Source organism: Camelus bactrianus, chromosome 18 (assembly GCF_048773025.1).
Source record: "Camelus bactrianus isolate YW-2024 breed Bactrian camel chromosome 18, ASM4877302v1, whole genome shotgun sequence".
Taxonomy (NCBI): Eukaryota; Metazoa; Chordata; class Mammalia; order Artiodactyla; family Camelidae; genus Camelus; species Camelus bactrianus.
Window position 1 is genome coordinate 21,068,207 of NC_133556.1, and position 25,761 is coordinate 21,093,967.

A 25,761-nucleotide genomic window follows, 5' to 3' on the forward strand; every position below is an offset into this window, starting at 1 on the left:
TGTCAAATCCTCTGTTTTCCTGAATGTGGCTGCTTGGCCCCTGTCGCCTGTTCCTCCAGGCTTGTGTTTCTCTGGCTACCTTCACTCTCCCACCCAGAAGCAAAGCAGCAGGCTGGTTCATTTGTTCATTCATTCATTCATTCACTCACTCACTGTTATGGACTGAATTGTGTTCCCCTCAAAATGCACGTTAGGGGAAAAGGTACAGCTCAAGTGGTAGAGCGCATGCTTAGCACGCACAAGGTCCTGGGTTCAATCCCCAGCACCTCCTCTAAAAAATAAATAAATAAACCTAATTGCCTTCTCCCCCAAAATAAATTTTAAAAAAAATTTTTTTAAAGCACATGTTGAAGTTCTAACCCTTGGTACATCATCAGAACGTGACTGAATTTGGAGATAGGAGCATTAAAGAGCTAATGAAGGTAAAATGAGGTCAGATGGGTGGGCCCTAATCCAGGATGACCGGTGTCCTTACAGGGAGAGAAGATTAGGACTCAGACAACGTGTAGATGGAGAGGTAACCACGTGAGGACACAGGGAGGAGGTGGCCGTCTGCAAGCCCAGGAGAGAGGCCTCAGGAGAAACCAGCCCTGCTGACACCTTGATCTTGGACCTCCAGAACTTTGAGAAAAAACATTGGTTGTTCAAGCCCCTCTGCCACCCCGTCTGCAGTATTTGGTACGGCCGCCCTAGCAGATCAGTGCTCTCACTTTTCCTCCTTCACATCATGATATACATCTCGCCACCTGCAGGCCTTTGCTTAACGGTCACCCAGGGAGGCTTCCTGACCACACTCTTTAAAATTGCAACGCCGCCTCCCCGTGCCTCATAACCACCAGTTCCCTTTTCTGCTTTGTTTTTCTCTGTAGCACTTATCACTATCTGGAAATCTGTAGTTGCTCATTTATGTGTTTATTGCCCCCATCCTGGTATACAAACACTGTGAAGGCAGGGGTTTTTTTTGTTTTTTGTTTTTTTTTTTTTTGGTCTGTTTTGTTTACTGTTGCAGTGCCTGGGTCACAGGACATGTTCCATAAGTGTGTCTTAAATGAATGAGGTATGCAGCCATTCAACCCATCAATGTACCTGAGCTATGACGTAGCGCCAGGCACTGAGCCAGGGACCCAGCTATGCCTGGGGACACAAGGGTCTGTTTCTCACACTGGACTGAGGGATGCTAGACGTCAGGAACCACATCATATTCACTCCTGCAACCTCCGTATCCTTTGGCTTGGCCTGGAGGTGATGCTGGAACAACGCTGGCTGAATGACTGTGTTTTGGGAGAAAGCACCTGACATTCCTGACACCTTGGACACGAGGGGGAATGGTCTCTTTGTGGGGTCATGATGTGGCAGGTATTTTATTACCTGTTTATAACAAGGTAGCAAAATCTGCAAACGTGGGGAAAGAGGAAGTAGTCTCTTTCTCTATTACTTGTTTCAACTGTACCCTCCTGAGTACTTATTACCTGTTTATAACAAAGTAGCAAAATCTGCAAACGTGGGGAAAGAGGAAGTAGTCTCTTTCTCTATTACTTGTTTCAACTGTACCCTCCTGAGTATAAGATAAAGGGTAGATGGTGTGACACGCTTCCAGCAGAAAACTAACAACCCCCCGAACTCCTAGACCCACAGTGACCCACACCTCCCCACCCTCCTGGCTTGCCATCCATGGCTTGCAGGACTTTGAGTTGCTATTTTCGATTATATGCATTTACCTTTAATTTTACCCATTTAGATATTTTTTACAAAGGTGGAAGACCAGCATGAATGAGAAAAATCAAGAACATGAAGGCACTTTCTGGGGTGAGAGTGATGTTCTGTATCTCGACAGGGGTTTGGGTTGCACAGCTGAGTGCCTTTGTCAAAAGCCATTGAATGACGTACTTAAGATTGGTGCAAACTACCATTTGGAACTTTATAAACAAATATTGAATTCGAGGGAATGATAATCTTGCTGAAAAGTATTTAGGAGGAAGTGAACTGATAACTGCAACTTCCCTTGAAATGCATCAAAACTCAAGATGGATTAACAGATGGAAAGAGGGATGGATAGATTTGTGATAAAGCACGTAGAGTAAAATATTAAGGGTAGAGTTTATGTGATCAGTGTAAAGCTCTTTACTTCTTGGTATGTTTGGAAATTCTTGTATTAAATTTTGGAGATAAAAATCATGAGCAAAGCACTCTATCCTTTCGTGGGGAGAAGAGTACACGGTTCCTCGGAGTACCATTTTCACAGTAGTTTTCACGGTGTTCCTGGCTTTTTATTTCCTTCTTGAGTAAAAAAATTGCAACACTGCTCCCCTTGGAAACAGACAGAACTGGGACTCCCAATTCATCCCAATCTGTCTCAAATTATAAAGTGGATTGCAGGCATTTTAGAGAGCCTTATCATATTTTTAATATGTATGTATTTTTCTCTCTTGGAATTTGGGGACACGTACCACTTATTCACTCACTCACTCTTTATTTATTTATTCACCCATTCATGTCTCTGTCCTCTTCCTCCCTCCCTTCCTATCTTTCTTTCATTAACTCCTTTAATCACTCATTCAGATAGAATGCCTCACTATTATAATTAATACCAAACAAGTGAAATGAGCAATAATGCTTTTCATATTAATAATAACACATTAAAATCTATAGTCTATGTAGTATCACTTTAACTAATAAAGTTTATTTCTACTTCTTTATCAATGTCACATCTGGATATGCTTGCCAGGTTCAGCAAATAAAAATTCAGAACTCTAGGTAAGTTTGAACTTCAGATGAACAGTGAATACTCTTTTTAGTATAGATATGTCCCATGCAATATTGGGGGCATATTTATACTAAAAAAATCATTGATTTTCAGAAATTAAAATTTAACTGAGCTTCCTGTATTTTTTTCTGGCAACTCTACACACAGACTCAGCTCGTGTATACCACTTGTAGAGTAGAAACTTGGCAAACATCACTGATTTTTAAGAATCTTTTGGACCAATTTTATATTTAAGGGAAAGTTGCAAAGATAGTAGAGAGAGTTCCAACATATCCTTACCTAGTTCCCCAACGTTAACATTTTACAAAACCGTGGTGCATTTGTCAAAACTAAGACATTCACATTGGCACAGTGATATTCACTAACCTCTAGATTTTATTTGGATTTTACCAAGTTTTCCACTGGATGTCTTTTTTCTGTTCCAGGATCCACTCCGGCATAATGCATTGCATTTAATAACTCTGATTTTCTTTTGAAGTTCCATATTTTCAGAAGTGAGGTTGAGTGTGTTTATCTGCCTTTTTTTATGAAAGGGCAATTTCCTGAGATTTTTTTAAATGATTATTTTAAGTTTTCACAGGCTAGCAAAATGTTTGTAGGACAGCTCAGCTAAAGGAACATAATCTGAAGCACAGATTCCTTCTCAATGCTTTTTCATTTTGTTACAATCTGGCTGTGCCAGTGGGAATGCGTTGCATGTGTGACTATCTCCTTGCATCTGAGCTTCAATTATAGTAGTAATAGTATTTACTGAGCAGTTACTATGTGCCAGATACTGTGATATTATGATTATGATCAAATTATGAGCCTCATGAGGACAGAGACAATCCTTTATTCATTTTTGAAACTGCCAACATAGCATCTGGCATATAGTTTGTGCTTTGTAAATATTTACCAAATAAATGAGGTATACAAGTGCTCTCCCAAGTCCACCACCTCCAGTTTAACTGGTTTAAGAGTTTCGATTTTAAATTAGTCAGGCGAGGCTAAGTTATGCTGGGGCAATAAGTGAATCCCTGAAATCTCAGGGGCTTAAGAAAACAAATGTTTATTTCTCATTCCTGCAACGAGTCTGAATTAGGGGGGAGGGGCAGGGGTGGGGCTCTGCTCCATTCAGTCACTCAGAGACTCTGGCTGACAGATGTTCAGATACCTCCACCTCTGCACTCTTGGTCCCCAAACCAGGGTAAGAGAGAACTGAAGGCTGCACCCTGCTTGTTAAAGACACTGGTGACTTCTGATACAGCTCCTTGATTAGAACTAGTTACATGGCTTCACTGAGCTGCAGAGGGGCCGTGGAAAGTAATCTCTGACCTTCAAAAAAGGAGGAAGTAAAAGGGGACTTGGTGGACACGTGGCATTGTGTGCCATGTGCTTAATCACTTTCCTTTAAGAGGAGCACACTGCTGATATATGGCTAAACAATTCCAAGGTGGAAAGAAATCATCCATTTCTATCCACTTGCCTGAACTCCCAGCAGAGGTTGGCATAAAAATGGTGCATTGTCAGGGCTTGTGGACTGAATAAATACATGAATAAATGAAACGAATGATCATCTCATTTTTTGCCTGGCTTTGGAAAGCACACACTCTGAGTCATATTTAATTCCTTCACTCCCAGGCTGAACCCTTTAAAAGATCCTAATTAGATTCTTAGAAGAAATAATACCCATCAGACACACAAATGACAGGAGGTTGCCTGTGGAGCTGAACTCCAGGCTGAGGAAATGGAAGGAGAGGGCCTGTCCCTCCGGGAACTAGACAGAGATGAGGGGAGAGGCCGTGCCGGTTCACAGCGGGCACCGTGCCCGGTAAGAGTGCCCTTCAAGCATCAGCGCCCTGTTCTCTGCCAGTCTGACAAGGAAGAGGCAACATTTTTATGTGACTGTACTTTGTCTCTGATAAATTAAGCTCCGGAGGGTTCTGGGTTTGTTGACAAGGGAATTTTACAACCAAAAGGGCTGTTTTATGGGCAATATGGGGAATTTCAGAACCATCTCTGTGCTGCACTTTGGCAAAGCGCCAGCAAGGCTTCCCGGGAAAGCAAAAGATACCTTCTGTACTTGCCTGTTTGTTATTCTCCTGAGTGAATGCGCATGGTTTGTCACAGTATCATAAGGTCCCATGAGGGACCTCAGAATCATTCTAGAACAACCAGCTTAATTTGCAGATGAGGAAATTGGAGCCCAGACAGATTAAATTTAGCAACGTTTGATATCTGTGGCTGGGCAGGCTGTGCACTGCACAACTTAGATGGTGCTGTTCACATAGACCCCATATGAGTGGCGCCTCCTGGAGGTGTGCGGTTTGATTGCCCCACATGCTTCCATTGTGAAAGAAAAATGATCTCCTGTTGCTTTGAGTGAAAAATGTGTATAAATTTCAAGTACCTTGAACTGAGATGATTTAAAGATGACAGATGCTCAAATTTTCAAGAGTGTCATGTTTTTGTTTTCTTTCTAAAAGTCAGTAGTTCATTGCAGCTAAGAGCTCACACTCGGGAATCAAAGGAGAAATCTAATTTGACCATTAACTAGCTGCGACATTAGGCAAATCAATTTACGTCTCTAATATCAGGCTAATTCATTTAGAATAGAATATACTATTATAACATAATATTACAATAATATAATATTATAATATTATTAACATAATATTATCAGTAGGTTGGACAGTGTTACCTACAAATTACCCATTCCACCCTACTTTCTTGCCTACTCTGAATTTTTTCCAGGTAGGAGTGGGCTCACCTTAGACTGTGGATCATGGTTGGTCACTAAGCCAATCAATCAGAAATGCTATTCCCTGCTCTCCCAGACTCCTTTGCAAGTAGGAGTATCCGTATGATCCTGTTTTGGCCAATGGGAGTGCTGCTTTCATTTGCAGTAGATTGGATTACACCTGAGCCCCTTCTTTTCCCTTAAGGAGATGATAGGTCTTGGAGGCTGAGTCCAGGCAGGAAGAGAATGCATGAGCCAAGCTCTGAGTCAGAATCCAGAAACGCCCGCTCTCACTCCAGCTGTGCCAGTGGTCCCCTGGTGTGACCCTGGGCCAGTTGCTCTCCCTCTGGGGATCTCGGTTTTCTCATGCAAAGGGAAGGGGGTGGGATGGTGCCTGAGAGGTTACTGATTGATTGATGTGCCCGAGAAGACTCTTCAGGGTTCATGCCAGGCCCACTGCCCATCACTCTTTGAGCTCTCTGAGGGGAGGGTGCCAGTCGGCTCCCTGAGAGTCCAGGACACTCCCTGGACCACACGTCACTAGTGGGAGGGGTTGCTGGGAGGCTGTGGCTGCAGCTCTGCTCTGCCGGCCCCCACCCCTGAGGCTCAGCGGGCTCCAAGATTTATATTCATGAGTTGGGGGGTGGGGATTAAGAAACTCGTTTTATTCTAGAGCTTAAAATAAGTGCTCTAGTCTAACTTTCTAACGGGAAATTTACACTGGTGATTATTAGGTCTGGCTTCAACTATTAATAAAGAAGTGTCTCGATTCCAATCTACTATTCCTTGCAAGTGGCTCCCTAAGGAACTTTAGTGAGGAGGGGGAGAGGAGGGGGAGGGGAGGGGAGGGGGAGGGGAGGGGGAGGGGAGGGGGAGGGGAGGGGAGGCGTAAGGAGCAAGATTCGGGCATTCCTGGATCCCTGGTCTAAACAGCATCTACAAGATGAGTAAAATTTCAACCCAAGCTAACTCCTACTAAACTTCTAAGAACTATTTCATTTTGTGCCATGTCACAGCCAGCTCTGATATTCTAAGATCCTACAATTCTACTACATTGATTAGGATCGACACTGACCCCAAATTCCTATCTTTCCGACGATTTCTGGCTTCCTGAGACCCAAATACCATCGGTGGTTCCAAGCGGACAGCATTGTGTGTGTTGGGGGCGGGGCAGGGGCTACCTTCTCATCCCTCATTTTCCATCAGCCCACCACTCTTTACTATAGGCAGCCAACATTTTATTTTCTTAATCTGATGTGCTATTAAACATTCTCATCTTCAAGTCCTTCCTACCAGAGTCCCAACGCTTCTCCTTGTATAAAAATTCTGGGTGGGGCCACCTCTGCTGAGTAGCGTCTGCAGATTCACACTTCCTAAAGTAGACGAGTAAGTTCCAGTCAGAAAGACTACTTTCCTGAGAAAGAAACTGAGTCCTGGATCTGGCTTCCAGCAGCTCTGGGGGTTTAGCTCTGCAACCAGGGACCCCAGGGCAACGTCATGCCTTTGAAAGTGGAACAGGCCATTGTTGAAAACACAGGCAGATGTGGTAAATTGGCCTTATGCAATGTATTCTGGTTCCTTCCCCCTAGGCAGGATTTAAAGGAGGGAAAAAAAGGAAGTAGGCTACTTGACAGAAACTCCTATGAGTGGGACAAGAACTCAGTCAATACCGTTCCTGGCAGTTTACTGTGCCAAGCTCTGTGGTCAGTGCTCAGGAAACAGAGAGGTGCAAAAGGTGCAGTTTTTGCCCTTTGGGGACCTGGTGGCCTAGGGATGATGCAGACACAGACCCCATCTGTATAATGTGATGCTCCTTCCTCACTTGATCTTGGTCACTTTGTCCCAGCAGACCACAGCCTCACCCTGACCCAGCCCGCCCCTCTTCTGTGGTGCTCCAGTCCCAGGCCTTGGGCCTGAATGGCTGGGAAAGCTCTGGTGGCTGGGGAAGAGAGCCAGCAATAGTCCATGGTAAAAGTCTGTGGGCTCTCAAAACTAATTTTTTACTAAAGTTTTTATACAGCCTCAAATTGTTTTACTAAAAAAGAAAAGATTAATATAATGAAAAAGAATACGAAAATGAATATAAAGTTTTTATACAGCCTCAAATTGTTTTACTAAAAAGGAAAAGATTAATATAATGAAAAAGAATACGAAAATGAATATAAAGTTTTTATACAGCCTCAAATTGTTTTACTAAAAAAAAGATTAATATAATGAAAAAGAATATGAAAATGAATATATGCATGTATATGCATGATTGAACTATTATGCTGTACACCAGAAATTGACACGTTATAAACTGACTATACTTCAACATAAAAAATTACACAAGTAAAAAAAAGATTAAAAATGGTGATGCTTACAGCCAAAAAAAGAAAAGAAAAGAAACCATACATCTTGTAAACAACAGGGGTCCTTGGGCAAAGAAAAGCAGGAACTGACAGGAAACCATACATTTGGGGGTGACAAGGATCCCAGAAGCAGACAAAGAAAGGTGGGAAAGGGCAGGAATCTCTGGCATGTGAATGTAACCTTTTGCTCATTATGCTCTCATTACAATAAAATTAGCCTTGCAGATTAGAAGTCCCCATCACACACCAAGGCCATGACACCTCTGATCAAGGCTACATAAGGACAAAAATCCCTCCTCCCCTCAGGAACGTGGAGCTGGGATGAAAATCAGGAAATATGATCCTAAGCCCCTCCCTCCCCAATGAATATTCTGCCCATATAATTTTTATACCCCATTTATACCCCATATGTCCTTGCCAAGGACACTCAGGGCAGCTACTCACCTGAGTCTGCCTACTCTCCCCTTGAGAGTGTCCTATTGCTTAATAAATCTTCACTTTGCTTTCTAGACCTCCATGTCTCATCTGTCTCTGAATTCTTTCTGTGATGAGACAAGAACCTACTCTCCAGTAACATAATGAGGGTAATAATTCTTACTCAGGGTGTTGTGTCAGCATCAAATGGTATAATTCAGGTTAAGCACAAAGTAAGTGATAAATAAATGGTAGCTTTCCCTGGGATAGGCTGTGAAGAACGACTTTAGAATTCTGAAGTTAGTGCTATGGGCATTCAAGGAAGGCTTCACAGAGATGGAGACCTTTGAGCTGTCAGGCGGAAGGGGAAGAAGTATAGGGCAGGGAGACAGCAGGAACAGATGCCTTACAAGTGGCAGATGCTGGGCATAATTGTTCTTGGGTCAAGATTCAGTGCGACTTGGGGTTGGCAGAGGCTCAGCTCTTTCTGCTCCTTCTGTTTCTGACTCACTCCTGCTGTCATTGTTCTCTGGAAGGGACACGTGTAGGGGGTCTGCTTTGCCCCAAACACTAGCTGGATGTGGCCAGTGAACACTGGCAGTGTGCCCAGTGCCACGTGTTGAAATGTCAATATCTTGGATGTTCTAGGTTAAAGGCGATGTAATCTACCTTTCTCCAGCCACCTGGACTGCGGCGCCATGCCAAGCAGGTTTCTCTAAGAGAACCACAGTGCCTCTAGGCTGTGTCATGGAAAGCTGGATACCACCTCCAATTCTCCCAGATCCCCCAAAACCTTTCTGGCGACCTCTACTACTCACTTTGCTACTTCCTCCAGGAAGTAAGGACTGAGGACTCTCAAATCTAATCTCTTACCTCACTTCCTCTCTCCGTCCCCTCCTCCCCCCAGTCAAGTCCACTTCCTCATTATGTCTGGTAGGAATCATCTCTCATCATTACCTCATAATTGTTTTCTTCCTGCTCAGTTCCCAAGGTGTGGCCCCCAGACCACCAGCAGCAGAGTCACCTAGGAACCTGTAAAAAATAAAAATCTAAATTATTAGGACGAAACCTCAAATCTTCTGAATCAGAAACTCTGGGGATGGGGCCCAGCCATCTGTATTTAGTAAGCTGACAATTCGGACTGGTTTAATGGATGGGGGATCTTACGCATCTGGAGCAAGGTCCCAGAGCGACACCTCACCATGTCTGGCAGACATAGCAGCAGGCTTCTCTACCAGGGGGACTGGGGGTTACCAGTTATAAAGGAGATTGATGTCAGGTTGGCTCATCCGTTACCAAGGAGAGCAGCACAGGGGCCCACCCCTTTGATAAACTATCATAGTGGAGATAGTTCTGATCTAAAGATTAGAATAATCACAATCTGGGGCCAGGCATTTCCTGATTCGGCTCTCTGATTAAGAGGGAAGGTCAGTCATGTGAGTAGGGTGCAGGTGAAGCAGGACTGGTCGCAGGGAATGTACCGAGAGCAAGAGAACGGCCACCTGGGGTGGCCTGATCATACACCCGCATACAAGGGATACTAGCTTGTGTGTCAGATGCCATCCTTTCTGAGACTGTGATGGGGCATCTGATCTCATCAGGGAGGTCTGTGGTTATGGTGGTCAGGAAGGCAAATGTGGTCCCCCAGACAGTGAAGTCAGACCAGCCACAAAGAGGAGCCACCGTTAACTGCGGACAGCCAGTGTGGACTTCAAGAGCACAGGTCTAACAGCTGCTCGCCAGGAAGTGCCTTCCTGGTTATATTCAGATCCACCTTGGTCAGGGACAGCAAGCTTTTTCCCTTCTTAAAGCCAACACTGTGTAAAAACACTAATATTCATTTTCCCCTGAGCCCTGAAAATTGTGTATGTAGATGGTCCTGCATGAGTAAAAGGCTGAGGGGTGGAAGGAACTCAAGCGGACACTGAACTGCCTACTGTTGACCTTAAATTATTAAAAGAGCAAGTTATTTTACCAGCAAAATGAGTTTATTTGGGAAGTGCAAAGGACTGTGATTGGGGACAGCACATCCAGAGAACAAAGGAAGGGATAAGGGGGGAGCTGGGAGGGGCTGTTCTAAAGGACAGTTCACTGGAGGAAAGTAGGAGTTCAGGGTGGTGACGGCTTCTCATTAGCTGAGCAGTTTCTCATTGGCTGGGCTGTTGCTGAGTAAGGAGAAATTCTTCCTTGGGGACAGTCAAGTAAATGCACTTCCTGTTTGGGTGTGCAAGGTACCTTCTTCCTGTGGGGCATGCATTTGACATGGAGTAGCAGGGCATGAGAGCGCCCCCTGCTGGCCCCTCTATTTTATTTTATTTTAAACGAGGTTTTTCCGCTGCCCGGGATGGGGGAGATAATCCAGTGACCATCACCTGTGGACCACAGGCTATCCTAGAATGCTCAAGTCCCCTTGAATGGAGCGAGAGGACTTGGATGTGCATGGGGCTAGCTTTAAGAAGGGAAAATCTTGCTGCCCCTGATCAAGGCGGATCTGAATATAACCAAGAAGGCACTTTCCGAGGAGCAGCTGTTAGACCTGTGCTCTTTGAAGTCCACACTGGCTGTCTTTGCCCATAGGACATCTTGCCCTCTGTTAGGACTTCTCAGCTCATGGGAGGAATATAAAGGCTATCTGGTGTTTCTGCCTTCTCATCATCTTCATTTCCTTTGTGGGAACTTCCCTTCTCTTTTCCACGTGTTTCCAGTGGGGTGCCGATCATGGTGTGCTGTCCCCAGAGCACGCAGGGGTACATGACCCAGGGTGGGCCAAACAGTGCCACATCCCCCCTTGCATCTGAGCATGCTCCGAGGGGGCTGCCAAAGTTGAAGCTACCTCTGTCCTCTGATTGCATTGAAATGGAAATTGCAGGTCATCAAGAGACAGATTAATCAGAGTACTTCACTCTTCCCAATCTCCTGTCATCACAATGTGAGATTTTGCTTGTACTGTTCCTGTTCCCTGTACGTACGAATGTGGATTCTTCAGTTGCTCTGATGGGCACAGAGCCCTGGAGCTGGTGCAGTTCACTCAGTGACAGGGTCAGATGACAAAGGATCTGCACATATGTCCAGAAAACCACGTCAAAAGGTCGGAATGTTATGACCTTTTTATTGTCTTGAGGCAGAAACAAGGCCTGTCTGTTATCTTCATTTATATTATTTAGGACACCAATGGGTGCTTTTCATTGATTTTCATGGAAACAGACATCTAAAAAGTGAGGAAGCATAATTCTCAAAGGGAAGTTGCGAGGAGGCCCTTTAGACACAGAAGGACTTTCCATTTTTTTTCTTTTTAAAAATAGCGCTGTTGATGTACAATTTCCATGCCATAAAATTCACTTATTCTGAATGCAGATTCAATGATTTCTAGTAATTTACAGAATCATGCAACTATCACCACAATGTGGTTTTAGGACATGTCCATTACCGCCCTCACCTCAGATCTCTTGCACTTATCTATCTGCATTCATCCCCTATTCTCACCGCCCTCCCCAGGCAACCACTCATCTCTCATCCCTCATCTGTCTCTCTAGGTTTGCCCTTTCCGGACGTCTCGTATAAATGGAGTCATAAAACACATGGTCCTTTCTGTCTGGCTTCTTTCACTTAGTAAAATGTTTCTGAGGTGATCCATGTTGTAAGTTTGTTGAAACCCAGCTTGTGGACCCCCCAACCCCCAGAGTTTCTGATTCAGTAAGTGTGGGGTGGGGCCTGAGATTCTGCATTTCGAGCAAGATCCCAGCTGACGCTGACGGTGCTGGTTCAAGGCCCTTGATGGTGGAACCGCTAGCCTATGGTGTGCCCAGAGCCAGGGCTGGGTAAGACAAACCCCTGTCTTGAAGTGGCTCGTGGCTTCAGCCTTTCTCTGACCTCTGGGGGGAGATGACACATCAGATCCAAAGCTCTTTCCTTGTCATAAATCCTAGGAAGGCTGACTTCATATTGCTGCCCCTTGAAACCACATCAGTGCTATATGCTCACGCCCACCCTGGTGTCTTATTTAATTTCTGCAGTTAAATCCCATCTCTGTTTCTCCTAGCCACGGCTGAGAGAGGGAACAGGTGGCCACCAGCTCCCTGCTAATAACTCCTCATATGTTTACAGCCCATTATTAAATTGCTCTCAGATTCTCCTTCTTGGAGGCTAAATAATTAGCTACCCTCTTCTGAATCATGGGGTGGAGAGGGTTTGGCTGACTAGAGCTACCAGCCTCGGTCAGGAGCATGTGTGGCAGAAATTCTTGAGCCAGTGTGGGGGCTGGAGGTAAGGTGGGGTGGGGGCTTCGGGGGGTTTCTAAGGCTAGACCTTCAGACTCCTTCATCTAAGCAAGATCCTTAGAAATGATGCCAGCAGACAGCGTGCAAGATAAGGAGATGTCTGGTGGGATGCAGGGATCAACTGGAGGTCAAGCATCACCAGTAAGTCAAACATCTTCAGGGATTAAGGGCACCAGCAGGTTGACCCCACCTCCATGAGTCTCCCACTTGACCCTTTCTCGCCAGCGAAACAGCACTCATGGGGCAGCCTGGCTGGTGCTGATCATCAGAAAGATGATGCTCCAGCGTGCCCAGGTCAAGGCCAAACTTCAGACCACCTGCACCAGCATCTCCTAGGAAGCTTGCTAGGAAATGCAGACTCCCCAGACTCCACTCCTAAACCTACTGCACCAGACTCTCTGGTGAAGAGTCCGAGAATGGGGACATTAACAAGACAGCCCCCACCCCACTCTTCTACGCAGTCAGGTTGGAGAATGACTGTCCTAGTGTGCGATACGGTGCTCTCCCTTCTCTTTCTTGGCACCATGAACAGAAAAAGAAAATGGTTCAGGGTAAACAAAGCATCTGGTACAGCTACTACTAATAATAGCGTCTTGTCTCTGTGGTGTGTATATATTTTGAAAATAAAAAGCAGTCATAGCTAGCATTTCTTGAGGACCTCCTCGGCAGCAGACACTGCGCTAAGGGATGAATGGAGATTGGCACATTGAATCCTCCCCGCCATGAAACAGTGGCTATTAGCATCCCATTCATGGAGGACGGAGCTGTGGTGCAAGGAGAGACAGGTCTGAAGTCACATAGCCGCTAAGTGGCAGGCGGCATGACTCAGACCCAGGCCTGGCTGACTCCAGAGGTCAGGATTTTAACCCCCATGTTATCCCTTCCTCCCCTCTGACACACTCTTCCCTCCCAACTGTAAAATACGAGAAGAGGCTCTGTGGCCACAGATTAAATGTATGCTATGGGGAAAAGAAGCCACTAGTCTTGAACCATGCACTAGTATCTCACACGCATTTTTCTCATTTGCCACATCTCACACCTTCCCTGGGAGGGAAGCATTATACCCATTCTGCAGGGGAGGAAAACTGAGGCTCCCGGGGATGAAATGGCTTTGCCTGAGGCCACACAGCTCTTATGTAGGTGAGGCTGGACTGGAAGCCATCAAACCACACTGCCCCTGGTGAGGATGGAGATGAAGGGGATCTGACTCCTACGCAGGGTTATTCAAAGAGCTATTTTGTAACGTCAGCCCTGGGGCCACCCGTTCTATTTCCATACCAGCTATTTAACTAGCCTGGAGACTTCTAACTTCCCCAGTGTTCAGAAACACTGCCCAGGATTATGGGCACAGCTAAAACAGGAGCTGAATGGAATGTTCTAGAAGCTGTATAATTGAAACTGACTTAGGAGACAAGGGCCGTCAGCCTGTGTGGCAAAATTAGAAAGTCACCTAACCAGAATGTGTGTTGCCCACATGGATGCCAGCCACTGCTTTTGCTGTTCTGGGGCTTTTTAGTTATAATGGGTATCCTGAGGTCTGTGGTTTGCATTCCACCTGTACCCACCTTCTTAAGGATCCCGAAGAGAAAACCATTATGACATGCCTGTATCTGCCATCCAGGGCTGGGTCTCTCAGGGGAGTAGGTGAGAGGCCATGTTTCTTTTGCACACTGTAGACTGAGATGAGCCCAGGAGTGCCACCAGGAGGTGACGGAAGCCTCGTCTCCTGATCTTCTACTCTGAGTGTCTTTTTGTGTTAAGAGGGGCTGAACCTGGAACCATCTAACCTGCCTACTGGGCATCTCTGCCTGGATGTTCCACTGCCGTATCATCGTGGGCGTTTTTGTCTCCTGAAATCTCTTAGGGAACCACTCCGCCCACTCTCGGAACTCCTGATACCCACACACGTCTGATCACCTGGTCCAGGCTGACTCAAGCAGAGCGCTGGATCCTCTGGACACAGGGCCTGCTCTAGACGTAGGCACTTGACCCAAGCAGGACCGGTTAAAGTTTTTCCCTAAGATTTCACACAAAGTCTCTCTTCCTCTTGGAGCATAAACCGTTCAAACATAAGCTTAAGGCACTAGTGGCCATTTTTCTGCCACGTGAAGCAAACCTACTCCAGGGGGGAAAATCCATTGTGAAGAGAGAGAGTGTGAAGAGGTGAAACATGGAAAGCAGGTAAGTCCTTATGAATTCATTGCATCCCTACATCCACGCCTTTGGAGTTCCAAGTTAATGAAGCCATAAGCTCTTTTTTGCTCAAGCTGGATTGAACAGGGTTCTTTCAGGAGCCCTAGACAATACATATCTGAGATTCAACATATCCAAACACGAAGCCTCACCTCCTCCACCAGCAAACCTGCCCTCCTCCGGCCTCCCCTGCCTTTGCCAACTTCAACACTGCTTATTCGGTTTTGGCCACGGATTCACTGCCATGACCTTAGTTTAGACTCACATCGCTTCTTACCTGGATTGCTGCAGTGTCTTCCCTGCCTCCAGGCTCGTCTACTCCACATCCACAGACAGAGACAGACAGACACACATACACACCCACTGAAATCTCTCACCCTGACCCTTCCTGCTCTTCCACGGGGTAACTCACAAGGCTGCCGGACATCTGGCCCTTCCCACCTGTTGAACCTCACCTGGCACCACCCTCCCTGCTCTTCAGCTAGAGACCTACTTGGAGTTCCCACTCTCACCTCTAGGTTCTTAATCCTTTCTGTGACACAGACCCCCTGCCAGTCTGTGGAAACCTGAAGCCCTTATCTCAGAATAATGTCTTTTAAATACCAGAGGAAGATACATAGGATTATAATGAAATTATAATATATTGATATACACTTAACAAAATATGAAAGCCAATTTAACCTTAAGTATAGTAATGTATGTGCTTTTTTGTTAAAGCATCAAATAGAAAAATCTAGTAGTGGGAGCCTAATAACTGTTGTAATTTTCAAGCAGTAAAGAGTGTAAATGACATTTTAAGTTATTTGCAACAGCTGTAATGTGATATGAATATACATGATTTCTATGGGTGACAAAGCCCCAGGTAAGTGACAGTGAAGATGTAACTTTATTCCTTTCTAAGTTCATGGACTCCCCCATCCCAAATAAGCACCAGTGGGCTCTAGGACAATCTTCTCTCCATCTTTGGTTCTCTGTGACTCAGCTTAAGGTCACAGAAGCTGCTCCGGAAGCTTTCTCTGACCCTCACCACACTAGATTGGGGCCCCTCCTCTGCACCCCAACAACCCCCGGGCCTCCTTTTATCCCACCACAGGTCACATGCAATTCACACATGCATCAGTGCCCTGGACTGGGGCCTTCCCCACTGAGAGCTGGAAGGTGCCAGCTGCCTTGTTCGAACAGGCACAGCCTTGGTCTGAGTCCAGGTGACACTTCAAAGCTGGATGGCAGGTCCCCGTGAAGGAGAGGCTAGCAGAGCTGGGGACCCTGAAAGTGACATCTGGCAGTCCCCTGCTGAATGACTTAGGACCGACTTCCTGTTTATTCCTTCATTGGAGGCAGGATGGTGCACCTCTAGAGCTAAACAGATCTGCATTCTTCTCCTGTCCCTGTCACTTCTCACCTGTTTCCCTCAGGCGACTCACCTCCCCTTCCAGAGCTTCAGTTTCCTCACCTGTAAAATGGGACGATGCGCCTCCCCACTTTGTAGGGCTCTGGTGAAGATGACGATCCAAGAATGCAAATGACATGCTCAGCCCTCAGTCATAAAAGGGGCTCCAGAGTTGGAGGCACCCATATTAGGTATTAATATCATGCATTTATTCATTCAACAAGCATTCATTAAGTACCTATTGCATGCCGGGTGCTTTACATACCTGAAATTATTTGATAACCCCAGAGGTAGGTTCTATTACCCCCATTTAAAATTTAAAATCACCTCCTTCATTGGCGGAGGGGTGCTTGGTATTCTGAGACAGTTTTCAGTCTTCAGGGATTAAGGTACCAAACTAACCCTAAGGATTTCATCCCTCTTCCCCCGGGATCTGGCACTGTGTAGCAGTTTGGGGCAGTGGCTAGGGAAGGATTTCGGCTTAGGGGGTCTAGGTTTGGATTCCAGCTCCTCGTCACCGTATATGGCCCCTGGGCAACATCACTGCCTTGTGCCTCCTTTTTTCTCATCTAAAGAGTGCGACAGTAATAGTGCCCACCTCCTGCTTATCAGAGAATTAAGACTGAATTTGTTGCAAAAGGTTTGAAAAGGTTTAAAGACTGGCACACAGTCTCAAAAAGCTTAGCTATTTCTCCTGGGAACACCTGGCAGAGTCCTCCACTTCCATAAGTCCTCCTAAGGAGCACCCCTCCCAGTCGGCACCCCTCCTCTGAGAAGCCCACTCCCCACCAAGCACCCCTCCCCATCAGTGCTGAAGGAACATTGTGGATACATACCATGAAGTGGTATGGAGTTCAGACCACGTGGGTTCAAGTGCCAGTGCCACCAGCTGCCAGCTGTCACGCCTTGGTTGAGTGGCTTTACCTCTGTGCACCTCAGTTCCCTCATCTGTAAATTGGGAATAGTTGCAGCATAAAGTTAAGAGGAGTCAATAGTAACAACAAAAACATTTATTGAGTGCCTACACTGGTCAGTCACTGTGCTAAAGGTACAGGAAACAGTGAGCAAGGTGGAGGTAGACAAAATGAAATAATGCTTGAGCACAAATCTTGCAAAATTTTAAGTGCTCGACTTACATTACATGCCACGTACTACAAATGGAATATTACATCACACTCAGAAATGTGTATGCGTGCTAGACATTTATACAAAATATTTACACACATATGTATATTACATCTTTTGTTTATTACTTGTACCTTCATTTCCTCATTTACTCCCACAAAACAGCCCTGGAGGACAGGCAGGGCAGAGATTTTATACCATTTTTACTGATGAAAAGACAGAGGCGCTGGGATGTTAAAAGGTTGATAAACTGGTGACTGACAACTGGAGATGGCTGGGCATTTTAAAAAGAGAACCGGTGGAGGGCAATGTTCCACCTCAAATCCCTCAGTGGAGAGTCAGCCCCAGCTCTGTGGCCTTGGGGTGGGAGGACCGGTGCGGCGGAGGCCTCCAGGCCCAGGGCGCCCCAGCCACGCGGGCAGGCGGGCTGGCGGGTGGACACGCCCCGGGGGCGCACGCTCGCTGGCGCGGAGCTTGGAGCGGGCAGAGACGCGCAGGACGCTGGGCGCGACGCTGGGCGGCGCTGCTGGGCCGCCCCGCGCCAGACCTGTTGCGCCCGGGGCGCAAGTCGGGCAGATTTAGGGTAAAGGGACGCTCAGATCTGTCCGGGAGCCCCTGCCGCCCCGGCCGCTGCACCTCCTTCGGGGGCCCCCTAGGCCCCACCTTAACCTGAGTCTCCCATTTTTCTGACCCCGCGTTCCTCACCTCGACAGTTCTAGGCGCGTCGGGTGGGGCGGGAATAAAGTTTTGCCAACCTGGTCTGGGAGAGGGCAGGATGAGGAGGACCCTCACAGCTCTAGACTCGATGGCGGGCTGGACCGTGCCGTTTCGGCTTCACGGCCGCCCCGGGGTCCCTGCTGTCGGTAGATGCCAGCCCCGGTGCTGGCCGGATGGGCTGACCCGCGCACCGCCCCCTCCCACCCCCTTCCCCATCCCGGTCCCCTCCCCCGCCTCTAGCGCGCACCGGCCCCGGCGTCTCCGGCCCCGCCCGCGCCGGGGTCGCTGCAGTCCCCGCGGCTGCCCCGGGCTCCCTCCCTTGGCGCCCCGGCCTGAATCCAGCCTGGGGAGCGCCTCAGGGGGAGCGCGGGACGGCGAGGGAGGCCGAGCTGGGGCCCTGGGCGCCCAACCTCTCCCACCCTGGGAGGCGGACCCGACTCGGGGAGCCGGAACGCAGGAGAAGGCGAGGACGGGGCGGCCGGCGGAGGGGCGGGCGCCGCTCATCAGCCACGCCAGTCACGTCTGGGGCCACCCGGCTGCCTTTTTCTTCCTTTCCCCCTTTGCTTTCTCCCCCTTCTCCGGTTGGCGAGGGCAAAGTGGCCGTGGCGGCGCCATGCCCGGGCCGGAGTGAGTGCGCGCGGGCGAAAATGGCGTACATCCAGGTAGGGCTGAGTCTGGGGGCCAGGTCCGCGGTGTGGGTGGGGGGGTGCCGCGCCCCCTCCGCCTGTGAGCGCGTGGAAGGGAGGGCACATGGCTAGGCTGCCACAAACTTGCCTCGAGAAAAAGGGTACCCGAGCGCAGGCAACCTGTGCAGCGGCAGGGGTGCGCCCCTGAAGAGGAGGCTGAGGACCCCCACACCCCGGGAAGAAGGGCCCGAAGTGGACTCTGCACGCGCGCCCTGGCCTCCTGGGGAGGGAATGGGGGATGGGGCGGACTTTCCTTCCCCCTTCCCCCCTTCTCTCTTGCACCCCACCCCAGGGGAGGAGCCGCGGGGAGGGCGGCCCGGGGCGCGCCGGCAGCCCGGCCCGCCAGCTGCCGTTGCCGTGGTGACGGCTCGGGCTAATTGGCCGGCAGAGCGAGCCTGAGGCAGCTGTTCCGGCCAGGAGGGACAAGGACGTCGTCCCTCCCGGGCACTGGGTGCTGAGGGCTGGGGGACGGGGGACATATCAGAGGCGTGTTGGTGGTGTTTGGTAGGGGGGCAGCCGATAACTTTAGGCCGTTGCATTGGGGTCTGGGAGTTGTGGACCCCCATCCTGGGGACACCTCCTCAAGAATTATTAGGCTGAAATAATTTCCAAACCCGTTATTTGGGAAGAGGGTGGCTGCTTGACTAAAAGACCTTTCTCCCCAGTACAAGGGAGGAAGTGGCGGCAGGTCAGCGCCAAGGTCACGCAGTCAGACCCGTTGAGCTGCTTGCTTCTGAGGCTGGCCCCTCTGAGCCTGGCAGAGGAATCTACAGGCTCCCACATTCAGGGTGCATCTGGGCTCACTTCTCCCCTTGGCTGCAGCTGGGGGGCTGCCGGTCCCCTCCTTCCTCTTTGGCTCACACATTCCCTCATCTTGTCATCAGACTTTTCCACCGGCCAGGAACTCCGCTCTGCCACCTGGTGTAGCCTCCCCATCCCTCTCCTGGCTTAGGTTCTCTCCATTGACTTCCTTTTCACGGAGTCCTGAGGTCATCTTTTCAAGCCTGGTGAAGGTCACATTTGCTGTTCACCTACTATGTGGCTGTTGTTGAGGGGGCTGTTCAACAGTCACTCAACAAACACTTGGGTGACCACCTGATATGTGTGGGCTCTGGTGACAGAGCTGGGAAGGCAGCACCATCCCTGCCCCTCGGAACACACAACCCAGTGAGATATGAACATTAGAACAGGCTTCTACAGTTCTCATGGCTACCTTCAGCACAGAGAAATGAAGTAACTTGTCCACAGCCACACACATGCTTAGGGGGTGACGGTGAGGCCTAATAGGGGTGATGGTGGGAATTGGCGGGAATTTGTTAAGCCTCTAGTATGAGGATGGCCCGGTGATGTTGACTTTTCTTCTAGAATAAAGTGTTAAACTTTTCTGCAAAGGGCCAGATAGTAAGTTTTTTTTTCCTTCAAGGGCTGCATGGCCTGTATCACAACTGATCACCTCTGGACTATGGCACTAAACAGCCATAGACAATAATAAATGAATGGATGTGGCTATGTTTAAATAAAACTTTATTTGTGGACAGTGAAATTGAATTTCATACACTTTGCATGAGTCAAACAGTATTCATCGCCTTTAGAATTTTTTCTCCAGCCATTTAAAGATGTACAAACCATTCTTGGCTGGAGGGCCACAGGAAAACAGTCTGCGGGCCGGATTTGGTCTGTGAGCCATAGCTTACACCCCCTGATCTGGAACATCTGGATTTTCCTTCCTCTTTTTTATTTTTTTTGTGGCTTGAATCAGTTCTCCATTAGATCAAACACATGAACCCAATGTGGAAAGAGACTCAGCATGCTTGGGAGCCTCAGAGCATCTTCCCTTTCCTCTTTCTTCATCTTCCTTGGTTTCTTCCTGATGTTCGTCTTGCACCTGGGCCTTGGGAAAGCTGCACAGTCGTTCCTCAGCAGGGGCCGTGAGGTGGCCTTGTCTCTGCTCGTCATAGTTTTAGAAATGGTTCTCTTCTGGTCTCTACGTACTCAGGAAACGTGCCCCTATGAGCGTGGATTGTTGTGAAAAAGCATCACTTTATCCTTGCACTTTACCGCAAGCATTTTAAAGCACTTTCTCACATAAGCCCCACGAGGGCACAGCTTTTTGCTGCTTTGTTCACCGCTGTATTGACCAGGATAGTCTCTGATGCCTAGCAGCCTCCAGTTGGACTGGACACCCTGCCTGGTACTCATAAGCCGCAGAAAGGGTACAGATACTTTGCAGCTGGGTAGCACACAAGTATTTTCATAGTCAGTGCCCTAGCTTAGCCCTTCCACTAAAGAAAAGACGTGACTGAGGCTCAGAGTGGCCCCCTGACTCGCCCGAGTGATGTGATTGGCCAGTGGTGAGGCCAGAACTAGCACTTCTCCACTCAGTTTGCGTGGGCCCCCAACTCCCTGCCCCCCAGCACCTCTAGGTCTTGCTCTGTGAGTGATTTGAGTTTTGTTTTCAGAAGAGTATGTGATTAGTGCCCAAGACTTTGTTTCCCAAACTGCAATAAATCACTTCAAAGATTTTGAGTTTTTCATGAGCTACGTTCCACCTGTGCTGTTATTTACTTACTTTTTTTAATACACGGATTTGCGTTTTTTTAAACTTCAAAAAATAATATGAAAAAGAAACTTTATGTCACTACCATAATAGAAATCCAGGATCACTTGATATAAACCAGAGGCAAATGGAAAAATAAACACGATGAGAAGAATGCCACATTCTTGGATTCTAGCCGGATACGCTGTCTCCAAAGCTCTGAGCTGGGGTCTGCTCTCTGTTTAAAAAGGAAGGGAAGCGAGGGTGGGTGGGATTTGCAGCTGTTAGAAAGATGTTACGTACAATAGTAGCAAGTTAAGATTTTCTCCTCCTTGCAAGAGAATTGAACAATTAACTTTATCCCTCTTGGGTCAAAGTTCTGCGTTTGATGGGAGACTCCCCTTAACCTACCTGGTTCCAAAAGGTGACCCTTTTGTAAAGCCATTTAGACTCCTCCCTGGAAGAGGAGAAGGGAGCCTATGCCTTGGGAACCTGTGAGAAGATGGCGTGGGGGCGGAGCTGATTAAAGGAAGGAGCACCCGGCCCCCAGGACCAGATTATGGCTTTCTTTTCGCTCCCTCTATTTGTGGGTGGTCATATGAGGCTCCCCACCAACACCATTGGAGCAGAATTGGAAGGTAGGGACTCTGGGAGGGCGGGGGAGCCAAGTCACATCCACACTTCGCCTGCCTGCGTGTTAGCTAACCGTGTCCTCTTGGGTTGGCTTCATGGCTATTTCTGTATAGGAGGGTTTGCTCCTCTCCCGAAGTGTGGCTGCGTTGGATAGCATGACTATCTATCCGCCCGCTCTGATTCATAACAGCATACGGTGCAAATCAAATCGAAATGCTAAAGTTTCCCATTTATTCGGTGTTGGTTAGCCAGGAGGCTACCAGCAGCCCTGAAGGTAGCAACACCTTGTTAGGAAGTCAGCGCCCTTCCCAGGATGGTAAGTGGAAAGAAGCAGGGCTTTTTTTTTTTTTTTTTTTTTTTTTTTTGCTTTTTGTTTTCCTTCTTTTTCTTTTTCAGGTTGCTGGAATATTGCTAAACTGGTCTCTCTCTCTCTCTCTCTCTCTCTCTCTCTCTCTCTCTCTCTCTCTCTCTCTCTCTCTCTCTCATTCTCTCTCTGTGTCACCCCCTCGCCCCCAACACCCCATGGCTTCATCATGGATCTCTAAAAGGGCAGTTGGAACCTTTAAATGAGGTGAGTTAATTCTATGGTTTTGTTTGGTCTGGCTTCTAATCAAGAAATGCTTGCTCTTCATTTTGGAGCCTTACGTGGGGGTGCGGGGGGATGGACTGTTAAACAGCACCCGGATGTTGCTAACGGCGCAGTTCCGATGCCTTTCTCTGGAAGGGAGATCCCGGGGAAAGGGCACTGGTCGATGAGATAGGTTTCCTTCTCCGCCTCCTCCTTTTTCCATTTGATTATGTCCATTTACTTTCATGTCATGAGATTATTTTAAAAATATATTTTTGCTTTGCTTTCAAGAAGACAGAGTAATATTCATTGTGTTTCGAGAACATATTGCATGGCCCTCGTGGTGTTGAATAAACAACCCACCTGTCAAGAAAGACGTTCACATAAACTACAAAAGAAAATACCTGCAAATGTTTTGCTCGCCGTTAGTGGCTCCGGCGAGTTGGTGTTTGCCATCTTTGTGCCTGCAGTTGGTAAATAGAAACGGAAAACATTTTGTTCTAAGTGATCAGCAGCAGAGACAGACCTCCTGAATGTCGTTCTTTCTCACCAGCGATCGGCTGCCTGTAATTTTGGGTGTTTTTCCTCTTCCTCCCCTCCACCCCTCCCACCTCCCCTCTGCCCCTCTCCGCTGCCCGCCTCCCCCAATGGCCTCAGGGTTTTCTTTCTAGAATCTCCGATCTGCTGCTCTGCAGATGGACTTGCCGGCACTGCTGTCAGAAGTGCTATGAGTCCAGCTGTTGCCAGTCGAGCGAGGATGAAGTCGAAATTCTGGGACCTTTCCCTGCCCAGACTCCTCCCTGGCTGTAAGTAGGACTGCTCCGAACTTCCTGGAAAGCAGTCTCAAGACCTTTCATTTCTCGTGGTTTCTGAGAGGGCGTCTGGGCCCCGGGAAGGAGGATTTGGGGTACGAAAGAGGAAAGGGCTGAGTTTCCACTGACCGCTCAGCTGCTGCTGGGGTGCTCTGGGCCTCTCTTTGCTCGGCAGGCTGGGGAGACCAGCTGGCAGCGGGGCTTCAGTTCAGTGGGTTTCACACTGGGCCTTCTGAGATATGAACTGTGTATAATGCTAAGCACATGAGCACTTTTAATCATGTTGAGTGTGGTTCCACGCGAAGAAGGAGATCTGTGAGCATCTATATTCTTCAAGGGATGTCCAAATCCTAAAGGTTTCCCGCCAAGTCAGTGTCAGAAATTGTCCTAGCACCTGGCCCGGTGCCTGGCACGTGGTAGATGCTCAGTTAAGTGTTTGTGGCATGGATGGGTGGATGGAATGAACAAACAAGTGCCTCTTTGCTGGTTCAAACAAGAACTTCAGAAACAGGGAGGCAGAAAAGCCCCTCCAGGCTCCGTCATGTCCTCCAACGCTGTTTATGTTCTCTCTGGCATCTTTCGTTTTATTTCCAATTCGTTCTCCTCCCGCGCCTGCATACAGCATCTCCATCTGCCAGTCGCTCGGATATTTTGGGAACGTGGTTTTGAAGCTTCTCAGCCATGTGTCTGGTCCACCTCTCTGTGGCTGGGAGAGGGACGTGGCCAGAGAGTCTGGGTCGAATGTGGAGGGCCAAGGGCTGTGAACCGTCAACTGCAGCTTCTCATGATACAGAGGAGGAGGCCCAGAGAGGTGGAAAGACAGTGTGATGGCCCACAGCCGGATCCTCAGTGGGGTTTCAGTGCTGTCTCAGCTAAACTCCTGGGCCAAGATCCCAAAAGCCTCTGGTGCCTCATCTTTCTCTCCAAGTTGGGGGGGGGGTGGTCATGCCTCCATCCTCTTTTCTTAAAAGCACATGTCAAATATTTCCATAGCAAAATGGCTCTGTGTCAGGCTCTGTGAGTTCAAGTCTATTTCTCCTCCTTTTTTCTAGTTCTGTGACCTCGGGAAGTTGCTTGATCTTTTTGTGCCGTGATTTTCCTCTGCAAAATGGGGCTGATAAAAAGAATTGATCTCATGGGGTTGTTGTGGTGATTGTGTGAATTAGTGTATGGAAAAGCACCTAAGAATGCGGATGCCTTGTTGGCAATCATAAACAGGAGTGATTCTTTTTACCCTATTTTGGTCTGGGTTTCCCCATCCATAAAGTGGGAAGGGTAATAGAACTTCCTTGATAGGATTGCTTAGCACAGTAGTAAGTATTCATCTCTGTCATTATTAGGTATTGATAGAGATCCATTAAACTGATGGAAAGTCAGTTTAAGGAACTTTCCGTTATCCATAGGTCGTAGCCTGAACCCTGCAGGTGGGCGTAGAGTTGAAATGTTTGGTGAAACCAACTCGTTAATCAAGGGATCATTCCCATTTTCCAGTGACGGAGGCTGGCTCAGCCCATCTGGTGTCTTTAAAACCATGCTCAGAATAATTCCAGCTCTGTGATGGCAGGGCTATTATCTGTTTTGTTCATTCCAAAAAGTAGTTGTTGACCAGCTGACCAACCTCCAGGCAGACACTGAGTCCTGAAAGTACCAATCATCTAGTTGAAAGATTAATCTCAGTTTCTTTGGTAGTTATTTCTTGAGCACACCCTGGGTGCCAGGCACTGTGGGGTGCACAAGGCTAGATAGAGTCCTGTTACCATGCTCAGAGGATTTAATATCTAGTAGAGGAGATGAAGCGGGTACATAATTTCAGTTGTGCATTGAAACCCTGCACACGTATGGCAGTCCTGCATAGAGTTTTGTTATGGAAAAATCCTGGGAGAATGGCTTCAGGCATAGCTGGATCCAGGGGCTCAAATGATGTCATTGGCGTGCATGCATGTGCCCTCTCTCTCTTTTTCTTTCTGATTCTTCCGTATTAGCCTCATTCTTAAGCTTGCTTTTTTCTTTGTCTCATTTTTAACAGCAGCAAAACTATCAGGAAAGGCTCTCATTGCCCTGGCTTGGGTCATGTGCCAGTCACTTGATCCAATCACTTTTGCTTGGGGGAAAAGGTGCTAGGTCTTGCCTGCGTTGCTTGACTATCCTGGAACCAGGGGAAGGATTATTCCACTTGAAACATAAGCTAGTCGAACAGAGGTTGGCAAACTTCTCCTGTAAAGGCCCAGATAGGAAATATTTTAGCCTCACAAGTTTAGTCTCTGTTGCAATTGCTCACTTCTGTCATTGTTGTGGGAAGACAGCCATAGACCACTCAGTGATGAATGGGTGTGGCTGTGTTCCAGTAACACTTCCACAAAATCAGGCAATGGATTTGGCCCTGTAGTTTGCTGACCTGGGTAGCAGACACACCACAAATGGACACTATATCTAGGAAGAGTTGAGGGCTTCATAGAAAATGAGCCTGCGAGCTTAGGTCGTGGAGGCTCTCCGATGGCAGATTAAGGAATTTGAATTTTCTTCCAAACCAGGAGAGACCCATGGTAGACACTGAAAATCGCAGCCTGGTATCTGTT

The 25,761-nt window shown here is 47.8% G+C and overlaps 1 protein-coding gene and 1 long non-coding RNA gene across 11 annotated transcripts in view; one reads left to right on the forward strand and one right to left on the reverse strand.

Annotated features, from left to right (window-relative positions):
- Nucleotides 1-18,392, reverse strand: part of LOC123618553 (uncharacterized) — a 29,973-nt gene extending 11,581 nt beyond the window's left edge. For 3 of the 4 annotated variants that reach the window (XR_006727002.2, XR_012500343.1, XR_012500342.1), the window contains exons 1-3: nucleotides 17,989-18,392; nucleotides 16,945-17,056; nucleotides 9,206-9,280 (exon numbers count right to left, since the gene is read on the reverse strand). This is a non-coding gene — a long non-coding RNA (uncharacterized LOC123618553). Of the gene's footprint in view, nucleotides 1-9,205; nucleotides 9,281-16,944; nucleotides 17,057-17,938 lie in introns of all 4 variants that reach the window. The other variant, XR_012500344.1, reaches the window with a different exon arrangement.
- Nucleotides 18,393-18,446: 54 nt separating this feature from the next.
- The window catches only part of SYT17 (synaptotagmin 17), a 94,915-nt gene continuing 87,600 nt past the window's right edge, over nucleotides 18,447-25,761 (forward strand). For 3 of the 7 annotated variants that reach the window (XM_074346274.1, XM_074346271.1, XM_074346277.1), the window contains exons 1-3: nucleotides 18,447-18,612; nucleotides 22,359-22,376; nucleotides 23,031-23,179. In XM_074346274.1, coding sequence (XP_074202375.1) covers nucleotides 18,598-18,612; nucleotides 22,359-22,376; nucleotides 23,031-23,179 — 182 coding nt within the window. In that variant the 5' untranslated portion in view covers nucleotides 18,447-18,597. Of the gene's footprint in view, nucleotides 18,613-22,353; nucleotides 22,377-23,030; nucleotides 23,180-25,761 lie in introns of all 7 variants that reach the window. The other 4 variants (XM_074346273.1, XM_074346276.1, XM_074346272.1 and 1 more) reach the window with 4 other exon arrangements.